The sequence below is a fragment of the Mixophyes fleayi genome, unplaced genomic scaffold (assembly GCF_038048845.1).
Source record: "Mixophyes fleayi isolate aMixFle1 unplaced genomic scaffold, aMixFle1.hap1 Scaffold_3885, whole genome shotgun sequence".
Classification (NCBI taxonomy): Eukaryota; Metazoa; Chordata; class Amphibia; order Anura; family Limnodynastidae; genus Mixophyes; species Mixophyes fleayi.
In genome coordinates this window covers 1-22,266 of record NW_027447868.1, presented here as the reverse complement: position 1 = coordinate 22,266, position 22,266 = coordinate 1, and the positions used below count along the sequence as shown (strand labels likewise).

At 36.9% G+C, this 22,266-nt stretch overlaps 1 protein-coding gene across 1 annotated transcript; it reads left to right on the top strand.

Annotated features, from left to right (window-relative positions):
* Positions 1-6,695: 6,695 nt before the first annotated feature.
* Positions 6,696-22,263, top strand: LOC142133679 (pituitary homeobox 2-like; the record flags this gene model as incomplete). The annotated part of the gene is made up of 5 exons (XM_075194471.1): positions 6,696-6,940; positions 10,524-10,596; positions 10,876-11,016; positions 19,440-19,645; positions 21,712-22,263. Coding segments are annotated over exons 2-5 (945 nt in total), but the record flags the coding sequence as incomplete, so codon positions are not given.
* Between the last annotated feature and the right edge of the window lie 3 nt (positions 22,264-22,266).

The window sequence follows — 22,266 nt, the reverse complement described above, 5'->3', positions numbered from 1 at the left end:
TGTAGTGTGAGTGGGGGTCTCAGAAAACCCAGAGCAAGGGGCAATCTTTCATATTTCTGGACAGCTGGAGAGGGGCAACAGGTCCCAAGGGCGAAGTGATCACATCTGGTCACTGACTGCCCTTAACAATACAACAAGTAAAAGGCCATATAATTAGTCGCATTGCATTTGATATTTCTTCAAATCTTCGTTTTTCTATTTTAGAACATTCGTCAGAAATTAAAATATATCGCGCAAATCGAAGCGCTAAATTGATGTAATTTGATGAATTGGTGATATGTAATATACGCGCACACAGGGAAAGACGCATAAATCACCTGCGATTTAACCCTTTCAGTTACAGCATGGCATATCGCACATTAAACATGAAGTCTCCCTTATAGCATAAGAGTTAAATGTGTTTGTATAAATGTTCTTGCTCAGGAGATGGAGGTCTCAATTCCTATCTTGTTACAATACAGAGCTACGTTTTTATTACACGTTCATAATAAAGAGGCAATCGTCTATATCTGTCCTTCGGCAGCAAATGGCCCGTCGACTAGGATGCAATAATATATTAAAAACAATTAAATATTACTAAAACACAAGAGCATTTGGGTTGTATTTTGCCGAGAAAAGCACAAAGGGCAGATAATTTTAATTTATATGCAGATCCATTAAGCTCCTAAAATGTTTTCTTTTTTTTCTATCTGTGATTTTGTTATAGGGACTGCATGGATGGGTAACCATGAATGAGCACATTATCACTACAGGGATGACAATTTCGAACAGCCACCCAATCGATACTGTTTGGAGTTGTTAAACAGATAGCGATTTGCTATTTACATATACCTGCTTGTTGTCAAGTATCTAGTTAACAAAATGCCTGCTTGGGTATAGATCATAATCCATCATTGATGAAAGTAAAGTGTAAGTGGTTTCCCCAAAGCTCTCCCTAAATAGGAAATCACAGCCCATAAAATAACTTTGAGACCAGCACATGTAGACACGTGTAATTGATACACAATTGTAGGGGATTATTTGACTTCCAACATATTTTGTAATTATGCTGTTGACTGGTGATTATTATGTTTTGTGCTGCAAGTATGAGCTATTTTATTGTGTGTTATATGTGTTTATGTTTGTGTGTATGCCTGAATTCACACACACACACTGGCATTTAAGCATATATTCCAGACAAAGCTGTTTTCTGAAACTGTGACCTTGAAATTTAAGATTAGATTATGTCATCTTCATACCGAGTCCAAGTGCCAGGCTGCTATCATTCCATAGATTTCCTTGGTTCTATTCTCTACTTGTGCATGAGAAGAGCGTTCTATAATGTGAGAATGCATGGCCTGTCTGCACGAGCATTATATGGTTAGTGCTTTTTTTACACTGGCATAAAACAGACCAAAAAGTCAGGAACCAATGTCTGAAGTCTCTTTCTGTAGCTTGCACAGACCACATGACTCTGTTTTTCCTAGCAGCATGTCTAATGCTGTATTCCTTGGTGGTTCGGGGACATTAATTAGTTGTTTAATAGGAGTATGACTAAAAATGTAAAAGAAGGATTAGGAGCGTGAAACGTATGTCCAGCCTGTTCCTTACACTCGAGGAGGAGATGAAAATCATGCAGGATCGTCTGTTTCTTTACGGGCCATTTCCATTTTCACCAGCTGCTCACTTCAGCTGCACGCTGTGCTTGGGGACAGACCCTGTCTCACACTAAGGACTGACTGACACCGTCTGACCTGCGCCTCTAGTATGAGCAGACTGATGGAGCTTGGTCTGAACCTTACACTATGGACTTACAGACAACTCCTGACCTGCACCTAATATACATGAACAGACAGACTGATGGCCTGGCCTGCACATTACACACTGGACAGACACAAACTGACATGTTATGGACAGACTGACACAAGGTTACCTGCACCGAATTCTGTATGAAGAGACTGATGCAACCTGAGCTGCGCCTAATATATAACGGACAGACTGACACAAGTTTACCTGCAGCTCACACACTATGGATAGACTGACACAAGTTTAGCTGCAGCTCACACACTATGGATAGACTGACACAAGTGTACCTGCACCTCACACACTATGGACAGACTGACACAAGTTTAACTGCACCTCACACACTATGGGCAGACTGACACAAGTTTACCTGCACCTCACACACTATGGACAGACTGGCACAAGTTTACCTGCACTTCACACACTATAGACAGATGGACGCAAGTTTACCTGCACCTCACACACTATGGACAGATGGACACAAGTTTACCTGCACCTCACACACTATGGACAGACTGGCACAAGTTTACCTGCACCTCACACACTATGGACAGACTGGCACAAGTTTACCTGCACTTCACACACTATAGACAGATGGACGCAAGTTTACCTGCACCTCACACACTATGGACAGACTGGCACAAGTTTACCTGCACCTCACACACTATGGACAGACTGGCACAAGTTTACCTGCACCTCACACACTATAGACAGATGGACGCAAGTTTACCTGCACCTCACACACTATGGACAGACTGGCACAAGTTTACACAAGTAAACACAAGTTTATGGACAGAATGATGGTGCCTGCCCTGCAGGCTATCCACAGCCTAATACAACCTCACCTGCATCTAACATATTATAGATAGACTGTTTACCTGTACTTCATACTATGGACCTCATTTAGAGTCGGAGCAAAGTCTGTTTTAGGCGCATCAAACAAAAAAAGACTATAACACATGTGCAGCAAGCACCATATCCGCCTGCATCTTGGACGCAATTTACACTTGCGACAGCTTTCAGCTCACTACCAGAGAATGGGAGGAACGCAGAATTGTGAAGGCGTGACCATGTAAATACATCCTAGTCGCAGTGAGGCGCAGACGCAGCACATGTCAAAAAAGAGCTAAAACTGTGCGGCAGGAATTAGGTGGTGCAAGCATTAGCTAGCTGCAGGAACTGCTTGCAGCTCCATAGGGTGTTAAGAGTGGGAAGCAACTGGGGTTGCATGCCACTCATAATACCCTACCAAGCTGCAGCACACTCCCACTCCTACACTTCTTACACAGACTTTGTGTCCAGCTCTAAATGAGGTCCTATATGAGCAGACTGATGCAACCTGATCTGCACCTCACACACTTTGAACACAATGACACAACCTGATCTGTACATTACACACTTTGAACACAATGACACAACCTGACCTGTACATTACACACTTTGGACAGAATGACACAACCTGACCTGTACATTACACAATTTGGACAGAATGACACAACCTGACCTGTACATTACACACTTTGGACAGAATGACACAACCTGACCTGTACATTACACTCTTTGGACAGAATGACACAACCTGACCTGCACCTCACACACTTTGGACACAATGACACAACCTGATCTGTACATTACACACTTTGGACAGAATGACACAACCTGGCCTGTACATTGCACACTTTGGACAGTATGATACAGCCTGACCTGTACATTACACACTTTGGACAGAATGACACAACCTGACCTGCCCCTCACACACTTTGGACACAATGACACAACCTGATCTGTACATTACACACTTTGGACAGAATGACACAACCTGGCCTGTAAATTGCACACTTTGGACAGTATGATACAGCCTGACCTGTATATTACACACTTTGGACAGAATGACACAACCTGGCCTGTACATTACACACTTTGGACAGAATGACACAACCTGGCCTGTACATTACACACTTTGGACAGTATGATACAGCCTGACCTGTACATTACACATTATGTATAGACTGACACAGTCTGACCTACTTGTTACACTCCAAGGACAGACTGGACACACACTATGGACAGAATATGACACCTTGACCGGCCTCTCACAAAGCATTGGGCAGCCTGACACATCCTATCCTGTAGTTCAGAACAAACTGACAGACTAAGGACCATACCCCTACATACAATGGTCACCAGCTTTACTGACAGGATGGACGATCGTAACCTGTTCTGCCCCTGACACCAATCAGGCACAATCTGAACTGTGGAAACACGGAATCTGCATAAATAATCGGTCAAATTGTAAACAGAATTGAAAAAGAAATACCCTCTTGAATCAATGAGGCAGCGTGGACAAATATAATCCTCCCTGCCCACTGTACCCCACGCACTATATATATATATATATATATATATATATATATATATATATATATATAAACATAAACTACTGTCAAGACTAATCTAACCGAAATTACTGGATGTTGTGGTCAATTCTGCGCTGCATTCATCCAAGTACATATAGAACCTGTCCTGTATCTGAGATAAGGAAACCTAACTGTTCTAGGTACCACAAAATCTGCATATAACAGTCGGAAAAGAGATATCCGAAGATAATAGACGATATGGACAAAATATACAACCTCTCTCTACTATTAGGGGTATACACAACAATGCCTAGAGAGTACTTGCAAAATCCTCCCATACAGCAAGTAGGAAGCATAGGGGTGGAAAATAGATCTGAACCAAGAAAGCACATTATTTATTAACTACAATAGGAAATAGAAAAATGCATCGATATCTGTCCAACAGCCTTTACCTACGCCTGTGAACGTTACCAATCTATGCATAGAAGTTTATTGTTAAAGACTCCCTCATTGTTATAACCCTGCAGTGCCTGGGCGTACAGTATAGAGATAGCTGTGTCTGCTGCTACTGTAACATTCTTCAGATAGTTATCGCCGGATCAATCACACAGTCACTGTCTGCTACCAGAACCAATAACACAAATGTCTTTACTATCTACACTACAAAGCACAGCATAAGTTAACTGGTTTTATATAGGTTGGCGTTTATTCGTTTCAATTATAACATCCAGCGTGTTTTAGCAGCGTGTTTCATTCTAGTAAAAGAAAGTCCTCTAGACACGCATTTTTCATAAACAAAGATTGGCAACATTTTCTCAGATTGCCGTTCAGTATAGCTGGTGTAAATAAATGTAGGTTTAAAATAAAGGAATAGTTCGTTAGGGCATTAAAAATAATAAACGCTGGAAATTAATTAAACTCAAAAGAAGTGATCTATACAAATTTTAACAATCTTTCATAACATTGAATGGTCGAATTAAAATCAATCAGAAGAGCATGACTCTTAATCATAATAGATCAAATGCATACATTTATACATGTCTCGGAAATAATATTATTATTATTATTATTATTATAATTTTTATTATTATTATTATTATTATTAATAATAATATTATTATGTTTATTGTACTTTTATTGTACTTTTCTTTTAACAAAAATTTTATTCATGTCACAAAAAATTGATCACATTTGCACTATCTATCTTGGTTCAAGTATACTGGATTGTTCTTCTTCTTCTTCTTCTTCTTATTATTATTATTATTATTATTATTATTATTATTATTATTATTATTATTGTTGTTGTTGTTATTTATGCGATCCAGGTTAAATAGATGTGAATAAAAGTGTCTGTGTGACAATAATCTTACATTTGTCACTAAGTGGATCACTCAGGAGTCGATATATTGTACCGGACATGTAGTTGCTGCTTAATACTCCTGTGTACACATTTCATGCTCCTTGTTAAAAAAAATGAATTATCATTGACCCCAAGTGAACTTGCTGGCTATATTTACAGTATAAGATATTCTACACTTAAATGAGCTTTTGGATCTTGTTCATCCCAATGTTTCTTTAGCAATTCATCTGCAGAGCTCTCTTATGTCATTCTTTATACACTAGCAGTAGTGGCCTTCTGTCTTAGAAGGAGCAGCCTGGGAAGAAGCAGAACTGCCCCAAACCAGGCTTAGTACATGCACCTCAAAATTATATCATCTGCTCAATATATATCGGCTGGTGCATTTCTTGCTTAAACACAAGCAAACAAAAAATCCAATAAATTCATAATTTATGGAAGTCATTGTATTTAGAGTATTTATATTTATTTAATAACACAATGATGACTACATATAATATATGTGTACATATATGTATATATATATATATATATATATATATATATATATATATATATATATATATATATACATATATATATATATATATATATATATATATATATATATATATATATATATATATATATATATACATATACATATATACATATTCTTACCTACAGACCTATATGTATACGTGCATAAAACAGGACAAATTGCTGTAAAACAGAGGTATAAAGTAACAAACACCTGCCATTAGCATATGTACTACGTGTCAGATACAAGCCCTTGCATGCAAACACATTTTGCATCCATAAACATTTAATTTTAATTTCGGCAAAAATAGACATTTTTTACAGCATTCTTCACGACTAATTAATTTCCTTTGGTAAAGACCTTCCCCAACCGTTCTTATGAGATTTTACTATTAGTCTACTTTGATAATAATATACGTGCATATTTTTCCATATATTGCTAATCCCATACCACTACTTGTATTATTACGTTTCTCTGTGTTTTTACTTTTCATTGTCCTAAACCCCCTCCCCATCGTTTTTAATGCAGTTTTTTTTTTCATATTTGCGCTTTCTCCTGACCTGGTGATTAGATATTTTTGTGATCCCTATCCATCCCTCCCTCTGTGTGTCTCTATCCCCTGACCCCTCTCCTCCCTCCTGCTCTGCTGACTGAGTTTGGTGGAATCTCTGCTGACGTCACGTCATTCCCACTGCAGAAAGAGAGTGAGACAAACACAGAGAGGGAGAGACCCGGGAACAGACACCTCTCATCTCACAGCCTTATCAGGAACCCCAAAGGAACTTGGGACCTTGCTTTTTTGGTTTCTTTTGTATTGGATCCTTCAGTTTGTGCTTTGTTTTGTTTTAATTGTGATACCCCATCCAAGCCTGCACTGAGGATTTCTTCATAGCAAGAAGCATAGGCTGTCTGCAAGTTCAGACGGTAAGTACACTGCTTACAATGCTGCTGTAGACTAACAATGTGAGATCATGATAGTTCATACATTTGTTCCACCTGGGGCCTTTACTTTGTATTATCTCCAGACATATAATCCCTTGTACTGCCTTTACCGTGAAGTCAAACTGTGTGGATGACATTGTATAGACGTACACAGATCGCTCTGCACTACATTATGTTTTCTTATAAACATTGTTTTACTACACATGATCTCTATTACATACTAACCGCATGCGATTTATCAGGAGCAGTTATCAGTTTTGGGGGATTTACTAGCAGGTCTGCCTTTCAACAAGGAGTTAGGCCGCATGTTTACTTCACTTTACTGTACTTTAATAATCTATTAGGACAAGTATAAATAGTTTAGTGAACTCTATAGGTTCTGATTTATAGTTCCCTATAGAAACGTCATGACTTATCATTTGCGTTTTATTTTAAAAATTCCCAAATCGCAAGCAGGTGAGATGAAGTGTATCCAACAATCCAACAAGTGTTAGGAATAAAATAAATACAATGTATGCGACGTCCTGCTCTCAAAGTCATGGAGGGTGCAATGCTGTCTGTATTAACAAAGTACTTCCCTTAACGCTGTGTTACAATGTCAGGCAAGTTTGTAACAGAAGACAAAGTAAGTCCAGATGGTTGGAGATCTGAGGATAGTTAACACGATACTGATATGTGTGAAATATTACTAAATGTGCCCCAGACATGAAATTACATATGGCAATTTCTTTTTTAATTTTGCTCTCCCACTCTAAACATAAGTGGACTGTTTTATACTGCCATAAATGTAACAGCAGACTGGCCGGGTTAAAAGCAGAAGGTTTGTTGTCTACATTAGGATTGAAGCTGCAGAACAGCTGGAATAAAGAATGTGAATTGTGCATTTGTGATAGAAACATGAAAGAACAATCTTTAAATTGCAACACGAATTAAAATAAAGGCGAGTAGCAGAGTCGCCAGCAGGTTGGTGGTCCAGTCATTGCCACAAGTGTTTACAACATAGTGCAATCGTACAGTAAATAGGCCTGTTATCGTGTGAACTCACACTCTTCACACATTACTGGTAGCAGCTACCTGTATTAGAACTGGGCATCGGTGACTTTAATATCTACACTGTGTGTTATAGAACAGCGCCGTATATATTGCTATGAAATTTAGAACAATTTATCTGTGTGTGCTAAAATATACATGTGTATTCTGAAGTACAGTTTAATAACACACGTTAAATTATCTCAACAAATAATATCTATCTATCTATCATATCTATCTGTCTATCATATATATATATATATATATATATATATATATATATATATATATATATATATATATATATATATATATATATAAAAGACAAAGTGGACTTAGTGCATATAACATTTTATATGTGCGTGTACAAATACATTTATGTGAATGTACGTTTGCGTGTGTTATTTTATATTTACACCACACACAAACACACACAACATTTATATTTTTATATATATATATATATATATATATATATATATATATATATATAGATAGATAGATATTGCATACACTTTCAAAATTATATTTCTCGTTTCCCCTTTATTCTCTACGAGACCTACTTAGTGGTTTCACATTAATAATATGGTTATACACACATACAATGTGTGTGTAATGCAGTAGCAGATACAGCCTGTGGAGTCTATCTATCTATCTATATCTGTCTATCTATCTATCTGCCTATATATATGTATATCATGTGTGTGTGGAAAGGTTTTAAGGACACAAAATACCGTTACTTGCCTACAAACACACATTACATATCCTCTATTCAAAAAGGTGTGCAGTGCTGACCATAAAATAGACGATAAAAATTATCATTGTAATAATTAGGCCGCAGATCCAGGTTAAAAATATGCATCAATCCAGACATCAAGTAATTATTCACCCAGTGCAGACATTAAAGGAGAAAAAAGATTAGAGATGATGACATGCAAATTTCCTCTGAAATTATCATAAGTAAACATTCCAATCCTGGGCTAATAAAATCCCATCTGTGTTACTTCATATCGAGTTAGCAGAGAGCTGTGATAATGAATTTTGTAATATCTCACGAACAGACATCTCAATCAGTCACTAATCCTGTGATTTTACTGCGGAATCATTCAAATGTGGAGCAGCCAAACTTCTGCTCTTCTTTGGCACCAGCATGGGGAAACAGGAGCATCAGTGTGTAAAATGGGAGGAAAAGACTGAAATTAGTAAATATATACAGACTGCTGACTGGTGAGGTGGGAGTGATAGAAGCCTCTGCTCGCCACACATTACTTTCCACTTGGTTTACTCACTAATTGTTGTCACACCACAATAAGGCAACTGCACAATCATTGACCTCATCATAATTAACTTAAATCATCAACACAGAACATAAACAGGACACAAGGATCTGCTCTGGGCTTATTACATTGGTGTTGTAGTGACAAGGGTTACAGCGCCAAGCTAGTCTGAGTGTGTCTAGAATTGTGTACACAAGATCTGTTCATTAGTATTTTACTTAGAACAGCTCATGATATCTTCAATTATTCTTGTAAAAAGTGCTAATTTTTTTTTTTAAAAAAAAACTTCAAGCTGTATTTGTAGGCCGATATCTCATCTATGTGAACCCTCATTAATTGAAATGTAATTTAACAAATGAGCCACCACTGAGTAATTGAAGTGATAGCGCTTTCCAGAATTAGCTAATGTTATGATGAATGATGAGAAGCATATGTTTGAAGCACGGACAATTGCAGGAAATCACCAGCAGTAACTGTCCTTTTGTATCGAACAGCTGCATATATATATATATATATATATATATATATATATATATATATATATATATATATATGTATATATATATATATATATATATATATATATATATTAGCTGATTCTATATGGCTACGTCTCCATCCTGTACTTAGTCTGTATTTTATATTACTTTGCTACTTTTTAAAACATGCCATATATCCCTGATGCATGGATATAAACGTAACGTCTATGTTTATGCTGTAAATTTGATGCAAAATAAAGAGGTGTAAGTTTGTTCCTGTAACTGTATTATAGACCAAGACACAGAGATGGGTAGGTGTTATGTGCTGTTGTACCTGCATTCAGGATGGGTAGATAGATAGATAGATAAATAGATAGATAGATAGATAGATAGATAGATAGATAGATAGATAGATATTAGATAGATATTATTTGATGAGATACCTAAACATGTGTTATTAAACAGAATTCGCTGTACATATTTTCACACACAGATAAATTGCTCTACTTCATATTCATGTATACAGGCCTCATTTCTAGAGATAATACACAGTGTAAATATCAGAGTTACCGATACATAGTAGTTCTAGTACAGGTAGCTGCTAGTAATGAGTGAAGAGTGTGAGTTCACATCTATGTTATATATTTTTTTTTATAAATACGACATCTGTAATATTTTTTATAAATACGTAAATCGAGTGCTTTTATGTGACATACTAAATGATGTTGCTTAAAAATATATTTAATAAACGTGGTTTCTTCTATTTTCAATATTTTACAGATTAAGAGGCAATCAACACACTAAATAATGGAGTCTAACTGTCGCAAGCTGGTGACAACCTGTGTCCAATTAGGTAAGAACTATGTTGAATTAATGGGAAATTAACTGTGGTTTTTCAAACTATTACTCTATTGTTGAAAACGAATCCGAAACGTTCATTATTCTAGCGTTTACTAAGCAGGAAAAAAAAACACATGTAAAGATCGCCAGGATTTCAGTGAGACTGCGAAAATATAGGAGCTTAGTGCAGCTAGAACATATAGTACCCCTAGACTGTGATAGAGGGGATCCTCTCCTCCTCCTCCTGCTGCATTAAGCCCCATGTCTAAATCTCCTTTCTGTCTGTAATCAGGAGGTCACCCCTCTGCAGTGGAGTGTCTCTTCTCTAAGGACCCTGATATGAAGAAAGGTGATTTCTCTGCTACAGAGGGGACACAAAGCAGCAGAAAAGAATCAGGGAAGCTGTGTGTCAGACCACATCAAAGTGCCAGTGGTAAGATATTTAATTAGCCTTACACTGGGCATAACGTAGATGATTGTATGGGCTTCTGTCTGATAGTAAATGCCAGGTATTGGCAAAATGAATAACCCCATCACTTAATAAAACTCAGGTGTTTCGCTCAAAATGTTGCAATATAACACTAAAATTATGCATTGTCTCTCCATCATCATCCACTCACCCAGCCCTCTCAGAAAATCCACATTTGTATACCAAGCTTCAGAAATCAGGGGGGATATATCATTCCTGATACGCTCGCTGTCCATTAGTACAGAACTAAGAAACGTGGTTTGGGGCGGAAGACTATAATAATACAATATAGTGAAATAAAAAGAGAGAGAATGTAACGTTATAGTTTACTGCAAATAACTTCCAAAAGTCTGGGCCTTCTCTGTGCGTGGAGCTGCAGGTCTCTCAGTTACGGTCCTATGGCGCCCTCTGCCGCCAGACAAGTGCAGTGATGATACGCGGAGACGTAATCTTCCCATCAGTTCTAGACAAGTGGTCGTGTTGCAGTTTTTGGTATTGTTGATGTTTACAGGGTTTTTTTTTCTTTATATAGCGCAGGAAAGGCTAATAATGTATTAAAAATAAAACAAATGCGTTAAGAGCAAATGCTTTACATACGCACAGTGTTCCTCATAAAATAAATTAATTTTGGACACAATTTATTGGAAAATCGCATGAATAAAGCTATACTTTCATGTGACCTTGTATTCTGCATGTTGTATAAAATCTGATAGTCATTAGTGTGCCCATATATAGTGAGGTGACTGACATAGCAGTGACTGAAGTGACATGCAGTTTGTGTACCAGGTAACTAACTAATATAGTAATGTAACAATAGATTTCTAGTGTTTTTATATGCATTTACTTATTTATTTTATGTTTTGAATTCCAACCCCCATATTAACACGCTTCAAAATATTGTCTGCTTGTGTTGAGGCGATGAAGTTAATTGTCGATATAATACTATCTACCAAATCCTGAAAGGCACTATTTTAATACCAGCATGTAGTAAACACGCCCAAGAACAAAATTAGCCGCTTTGTATTATGCTGCCGCTATTGGTGTGGAAATCACATTAACCCCTTCAGTGCCGCTATACTGTTCATTTTAGCGACTAATATTGCGCAGTGGGAAAGTGGAAAGAACAACAACGTCCCCCTTCAAACGGACAAGTGGTCTTAATAACAGTACACGGCTTTAGATTGGGCTTTGCTATAAACTTATGGGTTCGTTGCAGTAAAGAATTATCCTACCAACTACATCTAATTGTATGTGATATTCCATAGGGTACATGCCATTTTGACTTTTACTTTCCATACCGTAAAACAAATGATGAAGTCAGAACCATTAATTATGGGACATGATTGTTGTAGTGCGTGTAAAATGCCTTACGTGTTATAAACCTAAGACGGCAACTATTTTTGTTTATTATTTTTATTTTATTGTTTTGCTAATACAGTACTAGGCATGCAAAGAAAACTGGCTAATAAAAATAATTGATTGTTTACTAAGAAAACTTAAACAATAATGATATATTACATAGAGTAAAAAAATTACCACATTTTGTATGTGAGTATTTTACTGGTAATTAGAATTTCGTGTTTAGCGACTTGCAGTAGGCTGTGATTAGAGTTATTAGTCATGCATGTCATTGGCTAAAGCGGTGTCCAGGCGTCCGTTTACACCGTTCTTATTATATATTATGATAATGTCTTTCAGTCTATTCAAAGGTGTTTCTGTGATATCATTTTGCAGCAAGAGTTGTGAGATTGCATACAAGACGTGTAACATTTTATAGACTTCACTTGTTGTGATGCAGTTCAAATTTGCTACATTGCTTTATGTTAAATTTCAAAAAAATATATATATTTTATGCTATGTGTAGGCTGTTTCTTGCTCTGTTCCATTTTAGAGCACCTTTATGCTTTTTAACGTAATGTAAAACAAGGGGACCAAATGAAATTTTGTAATACTTCGTACGAAATTTATAAATTAGTATATATATATATATATATATATATATATATATATATATATATATATATATATATAGCAATAATATAATCTTTAGTCCACAGCTAATAAGAAAAAAAAACGAACGATAATGCCTGCAATGTAGAATGTTTTCCTTATTTACATATTTAATCACATAGCCCTGGAATACAGAATACTGATCTCTCTGCTCAGCGGTTATTTAAATAAAATTAATTAATGCCGATCTAATTAGAAACATAGTGTGGCTGCTTTGCAAGCCCTGTCTGTAAGTGTCTCAGTAAAACTTATTTTCTGTTAGCTGTTGTCCTTTCCTGCTTCCCAATAATATATGCAAGAGTGGCTGGGATGACTCGGGGGAACAAGAAATGTATAAGCAAAGCTGTTTCGTGAGCAGGAATATACTAATGGAACAATGTGATGTCTGCTTAATCCTATGTAAAAAGCATTGTCTTTTACCTAATATTGACTGAATGGTAATTAATGGCTCTCCATCTAGGAGAATGAGCAGTAATCCACGATATGTGGAAGAGTGAAAGACAATGTTATCAGACAGCCGAGGCCCCACCAGCATCAATTTATCTATTAAGGGAATATTATGCCAATAAACGGTATAAATGACATTTGGGCTGTACAAAGGGCAATAGGCACTACATTAACCTGGAGCATCAACTAACAGATCTGCCTTCCTACAGCCTTTAATAGTGTCACGTTATATTCATCTTAAATTGTACGTTCTCATGTCCAATTAGTGTGTAATACATTATATTGCTTAATGTTCTTTATTGTTGGAGCATTTAACAATGAAGAAAACAATCGTATTCAATGTAAAAAATGTCACTATGTCAGGAGTTGCATCTGAATTTAAGTTTATGGAGAACACAGATGAGGATTGTGTCGTGTCTGTGCACTTACATACATCCAAACAGTACTTGGAGCTATGCATGTATGTACAACTTTTGGAAGGAACAAGTAAGTATTCCAATAGCAGAAATATTGGGCTATGATAGGTAGTTTATAGCGAGCACAAAATCAGTAGGTGTCAAACTCTCGTTCTGGTCTAAGGATTTTAGCTTTGCCAGCTATACGCTTATATAGGCGAAGGTTACTGACTATAAACCTTAGAGATTTCATATAGTTTTCACACGGGAAACCTGATACAACTTTGCATTAAATTAGTAGGATTTACTGGAGAATTATTGGAAAACACACCTGTACTTTTATAAAATATACACATTGTTAATGGCATATTTCAGTAAAAAATAATAAGCATGTTAATTAGGCAAATTTTACTATTTTTGTATTTATAAAGGTGTGTGGCGTATTTGCGCACCACGTATGTTTTCTATGTAATGTTTTTAATAAATTCAGTTTACAGATCTTTTCTAGTTTTTATTGAGGTATTCTTTAATTCTTCTTCTCCTTCTTCTTCTACTTCTCCTTCTTCTTCTTCTTCTTCTTCTTCTTCTTCTTCTTCTTCTTCTTCTTCTTCTTCTTCTTGTTATTATTATTATTATTATGAGATTAGGCACTATAAACAGTGCAAATATATCACATGATCATATGCAGGTTTCTTAATGTAAATTAGTCTTCCAGGTCCCTAATCAAATAACCTCATTGTTTATTACATATATTCATAATTATTCACTCACCAGTTGTAGCTCATGAGATAAAATAACAACACATTCCTTTAAATGTTAAAACTAACTTGGACATAGTATTAAATACAAGTCATAATGTGCACATTATGTGGATATAACATTTACTGCCAGCCACAGCATACTCTAATACTGTAGCATAAATAGAATATATTGGAAGAGAAGAGTATTTTAGTTTACAAGTACAATGGAACATTATTTCATTACCGCTATTATACAATAAAACATTATTGGCGTATTTAGTGTGTATGTAACTAGATATTAATTTCAGCTCCACCCTACATCTCCGAGATGACACAAAGTCAATTATATGCTAGACAACAATTTGACTGGTATCGGGACCTCATCTTTGGCAATAAGGGACAATAGACGTGTTTTATCCTCTATAAAATATCCATAATTAAGCACCGGATTCAAACACAGAGGTGTTCAGTGCAGTGATCACACAATTAACATGCCAGGGCAGGAGTAACATTTGTAAGGCGGAGTATTGGTGTAAATGATAAATATCTGTGTTACATGTATGTACGCGCTATAGGTCTGTATGGAAGTATCTGCATTGATGCTAAATAAAATTGAGCGTTAATAACAGCTTTATTAATTATGAGTCCAGTAGGCACTGACAGCTCTGTGTATATGTAGGAGGGCAGGACTGAAGAGGGTTTGGTATACATATTCACTTTTGTATGGGTTTGTTTATTTTATTTGACAGAGTTTTGCCTTGTATAAATGATGCTGCGAGTAGGTTACAAAGTAACTTTCTTGCTGGCTTTTATGTACTAACTTTGTGTATTTTTATTTCATAACACACCGTCCACGTTACTACTTTTCCCATTTGCTCATTCACACATATAACACTCTGTAATTTTTGGGCTAGAGTGTACTGAGAACATTTATTAAGCATATTAACATCTATTTTATTTCACATAATGCTTTATGTGTATAATATGCAGAAATCTTTAAGAAAGTAAATGGCTATAATTGTAGATATGGGCCCTGACCACGGGAGCTTACAACAAGCCAATTAGTAGATAATTCATACTCTAGCTGATCGTCTGCTTCAAAGTAAGACAACGTTATTCTATCAATTTATAGTTGTCTTAATTTATGACGTCCCTGCATGAAAGTATTAACGCAGTCGTATGCTTTCTATTAATATTATAATCTTACATAGAAAGTTTACAAGTCACTTATTTCACGCCTCTCATTTATTTTTCATTGCAAAAGCCCACCCCCTAATGATCACACCACCCACTCCTGTCAAATGACAGAAATACTTAAAAAACAAATAGTCAAAGATTGATCCAAATTCATATTGACTTAGTTATAGGTCATCAACTGTAGTGCAGAAACTGGAAATATTTACTTTACACATATACTTTATGATCTGGTGGGAATTAGAGGGAATTCAATAAGAGAACGGCTAGGGCCAATCTAAACCCCTATTTAAAAGACTTAAGCAAATTAGAGTCTTATCAGATTAAAAGGCACTACAAAACGTAAGAGCATTGTCTCTATCGAAACGCTGTGGGGTCTGAAAGATTCCGTGTAAAATCTCAGGGATAAAACGCGTAATGTAAGCGGCAGATAATGAACAGAGTCCACATTAATTTAAAGTGATTTTATCTCTGAATATCTGACTAACATAGACAGATCGATAGATAGATTAGATATAGACGGATATGATATAGATAGATAGATAGATAGATAGATAGATATACAAATTATATTGTGATAGATCGATAGATAGATGGAGACAGACAGATTAGATTGAGATAGATCGATAGATATATAGATAGATAGATAGATAGATAGATAGATAGATAGATAGATATTATTTGATGAGATACCTAAACATGTGATAGAAACAGATCAAATAGAAATAGAGATAAATAGATATATGCATGAACATACTAACCTTTGCTTTTATTATAATTTTGACATATACCTTGATAAAGATTTTACATTTGTCAGTGTCAGATCATGGGGGTGGGAGGGATGAATGGCAAACATAGCTGTGAAGTCATTTTTTGCGATGTTTTGGATTGGCAGATATTTCAATGAAGCTCAATGTACATAAATGGAATATAAAATCCAAAATTGAGCTGCATAAAAGAAAATATTTTTCCCCTGGAGCTATGCGCATAAAATTGTCACCAGATATAATATGTTGGAATTCTACCCTGTCTTTACATGTCTGTATAAATACACAAATCTCGTGTGAAAAAGGTCAGATACTGAGCTATCAAGACCCAATCCGCTTTCTTGATTTCAACTGACTTTTCGCTGCTTAATGTCAGTATTTATGGGAAGTTTTAGCTGTCATGGTACCATAAACATATAGAAACGTAAATAGGTATTAGACGTTTGCAATTTGCCTTAATATAGTAATGCAATACGTGTATGTGCTGCGTATGTGGATTAAACGAATGGCTGTTCATTTTTAGGAAAATTTATGATTTATTTTGTCTTATTATATTGTTATCATTAAAAGTGTTACATGCAATTGTTCGGACTGGTTGCTATGTATAATCTGTATGAAATAAAAATGAATAAATGCATCTATTTATGTATAGTGCTTAATACGACATAGTTTAATGCTATATTTTTAATGAATACTTGATATTGGGCACGAATTTCTGAGATCAGTCTTTGTTAAATTAACTACCCCTAAAAAGAAAATTCTTCTTTATTGCTAATTCGGATAGACCCTTTTGCTTCATCTTGTCTGCAGAGTAGTTTCTGACAATTATACAAGAAGTCATGCAGCAGGCCCGCCCTGGTCGAGTGCGGATTGGTGTCTATAATTACGGTAGCCCCGTCAATTGTGCCTGTCAGTGCGCGGCCAGCAGGGAGAGCCTGTGATTGGCTATGACGCGCCAGGCTGGGTGTGCGAGCAGTGGAGAAGGGGGGAGTGGGCTGACGTCAGCTAGCTGGGTAGGACAAATCTCTGGTTTTAAGAAGTTAGTCAAACAGGGAAGCGACTGAGCTATTGCTGAATCTCCATTGTCACTTGTGAAAGTGCAGCCCTTGTGCTAGAGCCAGTGAATGGGATCAGCATCTTGCTTCTGGACACAGTGGTGTTGTTTCCCACTGACACTTCATATGCTTGCCCTAATGTCTACCCTCAGCTACATCATGCACTCCTTGGTAGCTCACTAGAAGACCCTCTCTGCACCAGTCTTGCTAACTTCCAGTGTCTCCTGTACCAGAGCGAAGGAGGAACAGAAAGTAATATCTACCTAATGACTGTAGTGGACTCAGCAGGACTTAAAAATAAGGCTCCTTAAGCCTGCACTTAACAAGTGACTTGCTGAAACTATTCCACCCAGCCTGTGCTGCTGCTCAGTACTTATATCTATATTTTGGTGCCACCAGTTGGACACACAGTGGAACTGAATTTCATTGCAATCTATAGAGGATTTTTCCCTTTAAACCAGAGCACTTTTTGTATCTATCTGGCTTGGATTTTGTTTGGAAGGCTGCTCCCTTTTACACACACCTGATCGATGAACTCTATGAAAGACCCTTTACATTTGGATCATTTGGCCGGGGCTAAACTGGCTTCAGCCTCTTCTCATCATCAGGCAGTGACTCTAGTCTCCATGGCTTCCTCACTGGGGCCTCGCTCTGGGGAGTGTAAGCAGAGGCTAGAGGTCCATACAATCTCAGACACCTCCAGCCCAGAGGCTGCAGGTAAGACTCGGCCCAGACCACACACATATGTATCATAGCCTTACTACACCCTGTCTGTCAATTGCATCTTTAAGTTAGACTTCTGCATTATATGCTCTGAAGAAAAGTGTACTGATTAGCTATTTTTCATTAACATACATTTTTATCAGTTATTGTTTGTAATGTACTTTCAAAACGTGTACATTATTATGTAGGATGATCTGTTTTTACCATCTGCTGCCATAGATACATTACAATCAGATTGCAAGTAAGGCAATTACAGTAAATATTGTAATGCGTTGCGGAGTATGCTGGCGCCATGTAAACACACGTTGACAAATGTTGATTATGATAAAAACGCAATCCAATGTATAATTATTCCGTGTACTGATGTCAATTCACGCCTCTTCTTGGCGAGTTAACCTATCATAACGCTGTAGAGAAAGATTGTGGTCTTGTGACATAAAATTGTTACTCATCCTACACTACAACCTCAATTTGATTTTTAATAAATAGCCAATTACTACAACTTGTCATAAATAATGAGTCAGCTAATTCTATTGCTGCTTCTTGGAGATCTGACTCACAATATGCTGCTCTGTACCTTGTTGGGTAAAATAAAAAAAAAAAGGCAGATAATTGTGGAAATAAATTAGTAAGGATTACTTGGGCGCAATAAACACATCACAATGACTGCAGCTAAATGATTACAGCAGAAGGCGCTTGCTATGCGGTTTATTTTATTCGCTGCAGGACATCAGAGTGACTTCTAACTGCACCTGCATAATTAGGTGTTTATTTATTTAAGACGATCATTGTAGGGAGTCGGGGTTATTCTGTTTTAATAAATCTGTGTAGCATTATTGCTCTAGTCCCAGTCAGAGGAGCGTAATCCACAGCCCTGAGGTATTGGGGATTTACAGGATTTGTACAAGAACCCTCTGGGTGCTAAACCAGGCCAAAAGGGCAAAGCTTATTAGCTGCTGTCTACTGTTATTTTGTTGGTATAGACACTGCTTTTGTTCTATTGAAAATGAATATATATATATATATACATTGCATATTTGACGTCTGTTTTTGCAGATAAGGACAAAAATCACCAAAGTAAAAGTGATGATACCGGCACTGACGACCCTTCCAAGAAGAAGAGACAACGCAGACAGAGGACTCACTTCACCAGCCAACAGTTACAGGAATTAGAGGCCACCTTCCAGAGGAACCGCTATCCTGACATGTCCACCAGGGAGGAGATCGCCGTGTGGACCAACCTCACCGAGGCCAGAGTTAGGGTGAGTACTACACGTCAGTCATCGGAGGCCAAGACTGCAATCACATGTGATAATCGTACACACAACACATGTCTATCTAGATCTTTCTCATATAAGGACTCGCCCATTAACTCAGTTTTACAATAAAATAACTAGTACTTAAATAGCATAGAATTATCCTGAAAAAAATAAAATATTTGTATTATTTAATACCTAGCCAAAAAGGGAAAATTGAGTGTCTGAATGCATGAAACCCACATCAAAATAAGCAGTTTAATTTATAATATCCTTGGGAATTATAGTCATGCTTCACACTACTTCTCTTCATGGGATTTAAAATTCCTGTTCGAAGCCCATAAAATATGCAATATTTTGTAATAAACATATTTAATATCACATGCACGATGCATAACGCAAACCCGGTGTTAAAAGTCAAACATTGTTCATTCAAATAATCCAGTTTTATACACTATAGCTGTGTTGCAATTAATGCGCTTTGAAACATCTGTGCGACAAGTAGAATTTAAGTTCATAATTATGTGGCATTTCGACATGTAAAATGCATTTTAGCTGCCTCTTGGGAGAAACACGACTGGGTTGTTTCCACCATATGTGATTTTTACTGCTTAAAACTGATATTTGTAATCTTACACAGGTTCAAAGAGAAAAAAATATCTGTATGTGTCTGGTAAATTATACTTTAGTAGTTCTAGACTGATTTGAAGAGTTATGCTTACTGAGCAAACCTAACCAAGGTGCACATAATCTCTGGCTTGGAAAAGATAAGATTTATTGCACCTAAAACATTAGACTGTGGATGAAAACAGCCTTGAGCACAATAGTGGGTCGTTTCTAAACTTTGTTGATGGACTCAAAGTAGTCGCAAATATTAACACAGCAATCGTTGTAAAGTTTGGAAACATCTGACGCAACGTTACTCAAGGATGGTAATAATAAATATATATGTCCCATAAAGGTCAAATGATTACATACATTTAGGTCCACAATCTATGGTGCTGAGATAACATCTTATTTTTTTGAAAATGTGTGCAAAGGGCTTTTGGAAATATTCATGCAGTCTATAAATAAAATAAGAGTTATACAACACTGCCTTCTATAAGAAACTCCAACTCGGGCTAATTACAGCAAAGTCGTTGCTGGTGAGTGGAGTGGACAGCAGTATATTTTATCAAGGCGGGTATCTTTCCGGCTCAAATTAGCAACATTTTGGGAATCTTAAAGACTGCCTAATGTGGTTCTTGTCAATTGAGTGCGAGGGATTAATGGTACAGTTAACAGCGATCTGTAATGTACAACATGATTTGTGTAAACAGGGGAGACTAAGGGACTGCTCCAATACACAAACTCTCTCTGCAGGAGGGTGGCTGACAATTCAGACACCCAGGATGTGTATTGCAGATTTCTCCATTGTCTACAGGGACGACTCCGGGTTCTCATTTTAGCACGTAGTTAAAAGACAAGTCTTGCCAACAAGCCAGAAAGGACAAGTTGGGTCAGAAGTTTCTTTCAGTCACTGTAGATTAGCACTGGGAGGATCTCTTGAGGATTCATACCAGAGATTTGTTCTATTATCCTGCTTGAGAAAAGACTTGCTGCTCACTTGACGGATCCTCTGATGTCTTGTAAAGAAATGCAGTGAGTTTTATTTATACAGATAGCGATTTATCTTGCTACAAGGGGATGCATTCATTATGCTAGTTAGATGTTATAATGAAATATCTTTGCCCCACTTTTCCAGGTCTCACAAATCTTTTTACTGATGTTCGTTGGCCTGGATGAATGTATACGCTACTTTGGGTTGGGAAATGTTAGAGAGAAAAACTGACATCACAATTAAATGATCCAGGCTTGTACAAATAATATCAAGCCGTCATAGAAAAAAATAAATAAATACAATTTTATATATATATATATATATATATATATATATATATATATATATATATATATATATATATATAGTGTTTGATGTTATCACTGAATTGGCAGGCAAATGTTTATGGGATTTTGTTACATACATGTATATTGTGGAGCAGAGCTGATCTGGGTGTTATATTTATTTTCAGGTTTGGTTCAAGAATCGCAGAGCTAAATGGAGAAAGAGAGAGAGGAACCAGCAAGCAGAGCTGTGTAAGAATGGCTTTGGCCCGCAGTTCAATGGGCTCATGCAACCCTATGACGATATGTACCCAGGTTACTCCTACAACAACTGGGCGGCCAAGGGCCTGACCTCGGCCTCTCTCTCCACCAAGAGTTTTCCTTTCTTCAACTCTATGAATGTCAATCCCTTATCCTCACAGAGTATGTTTTCCTCACCAAACTCCATATCCTCCATGAGTATGTCCTCAAGTATGGTGCCCTCTGCCGTCACCGGGGTGCCAGGCTCCAGTCTCAACAGCTTGAATAACCTGAACAACTTGAGCAACTCTTCCCTGAATTCAGCCGTGCCAACACCAGCCTGCCCCTACGCCCCTCCAACACCCCCCTATGTCTACAGGGACACATGTAACTCCAGCTTGGCAAGCCTTAGACTCAAAGCCAAGCAGCACTCTAGTTTTGGATATGCTAGTGTTCAAAACCCAGGATCCAATCTCAGTGCGTGTCAATATGCGGTGGACAGA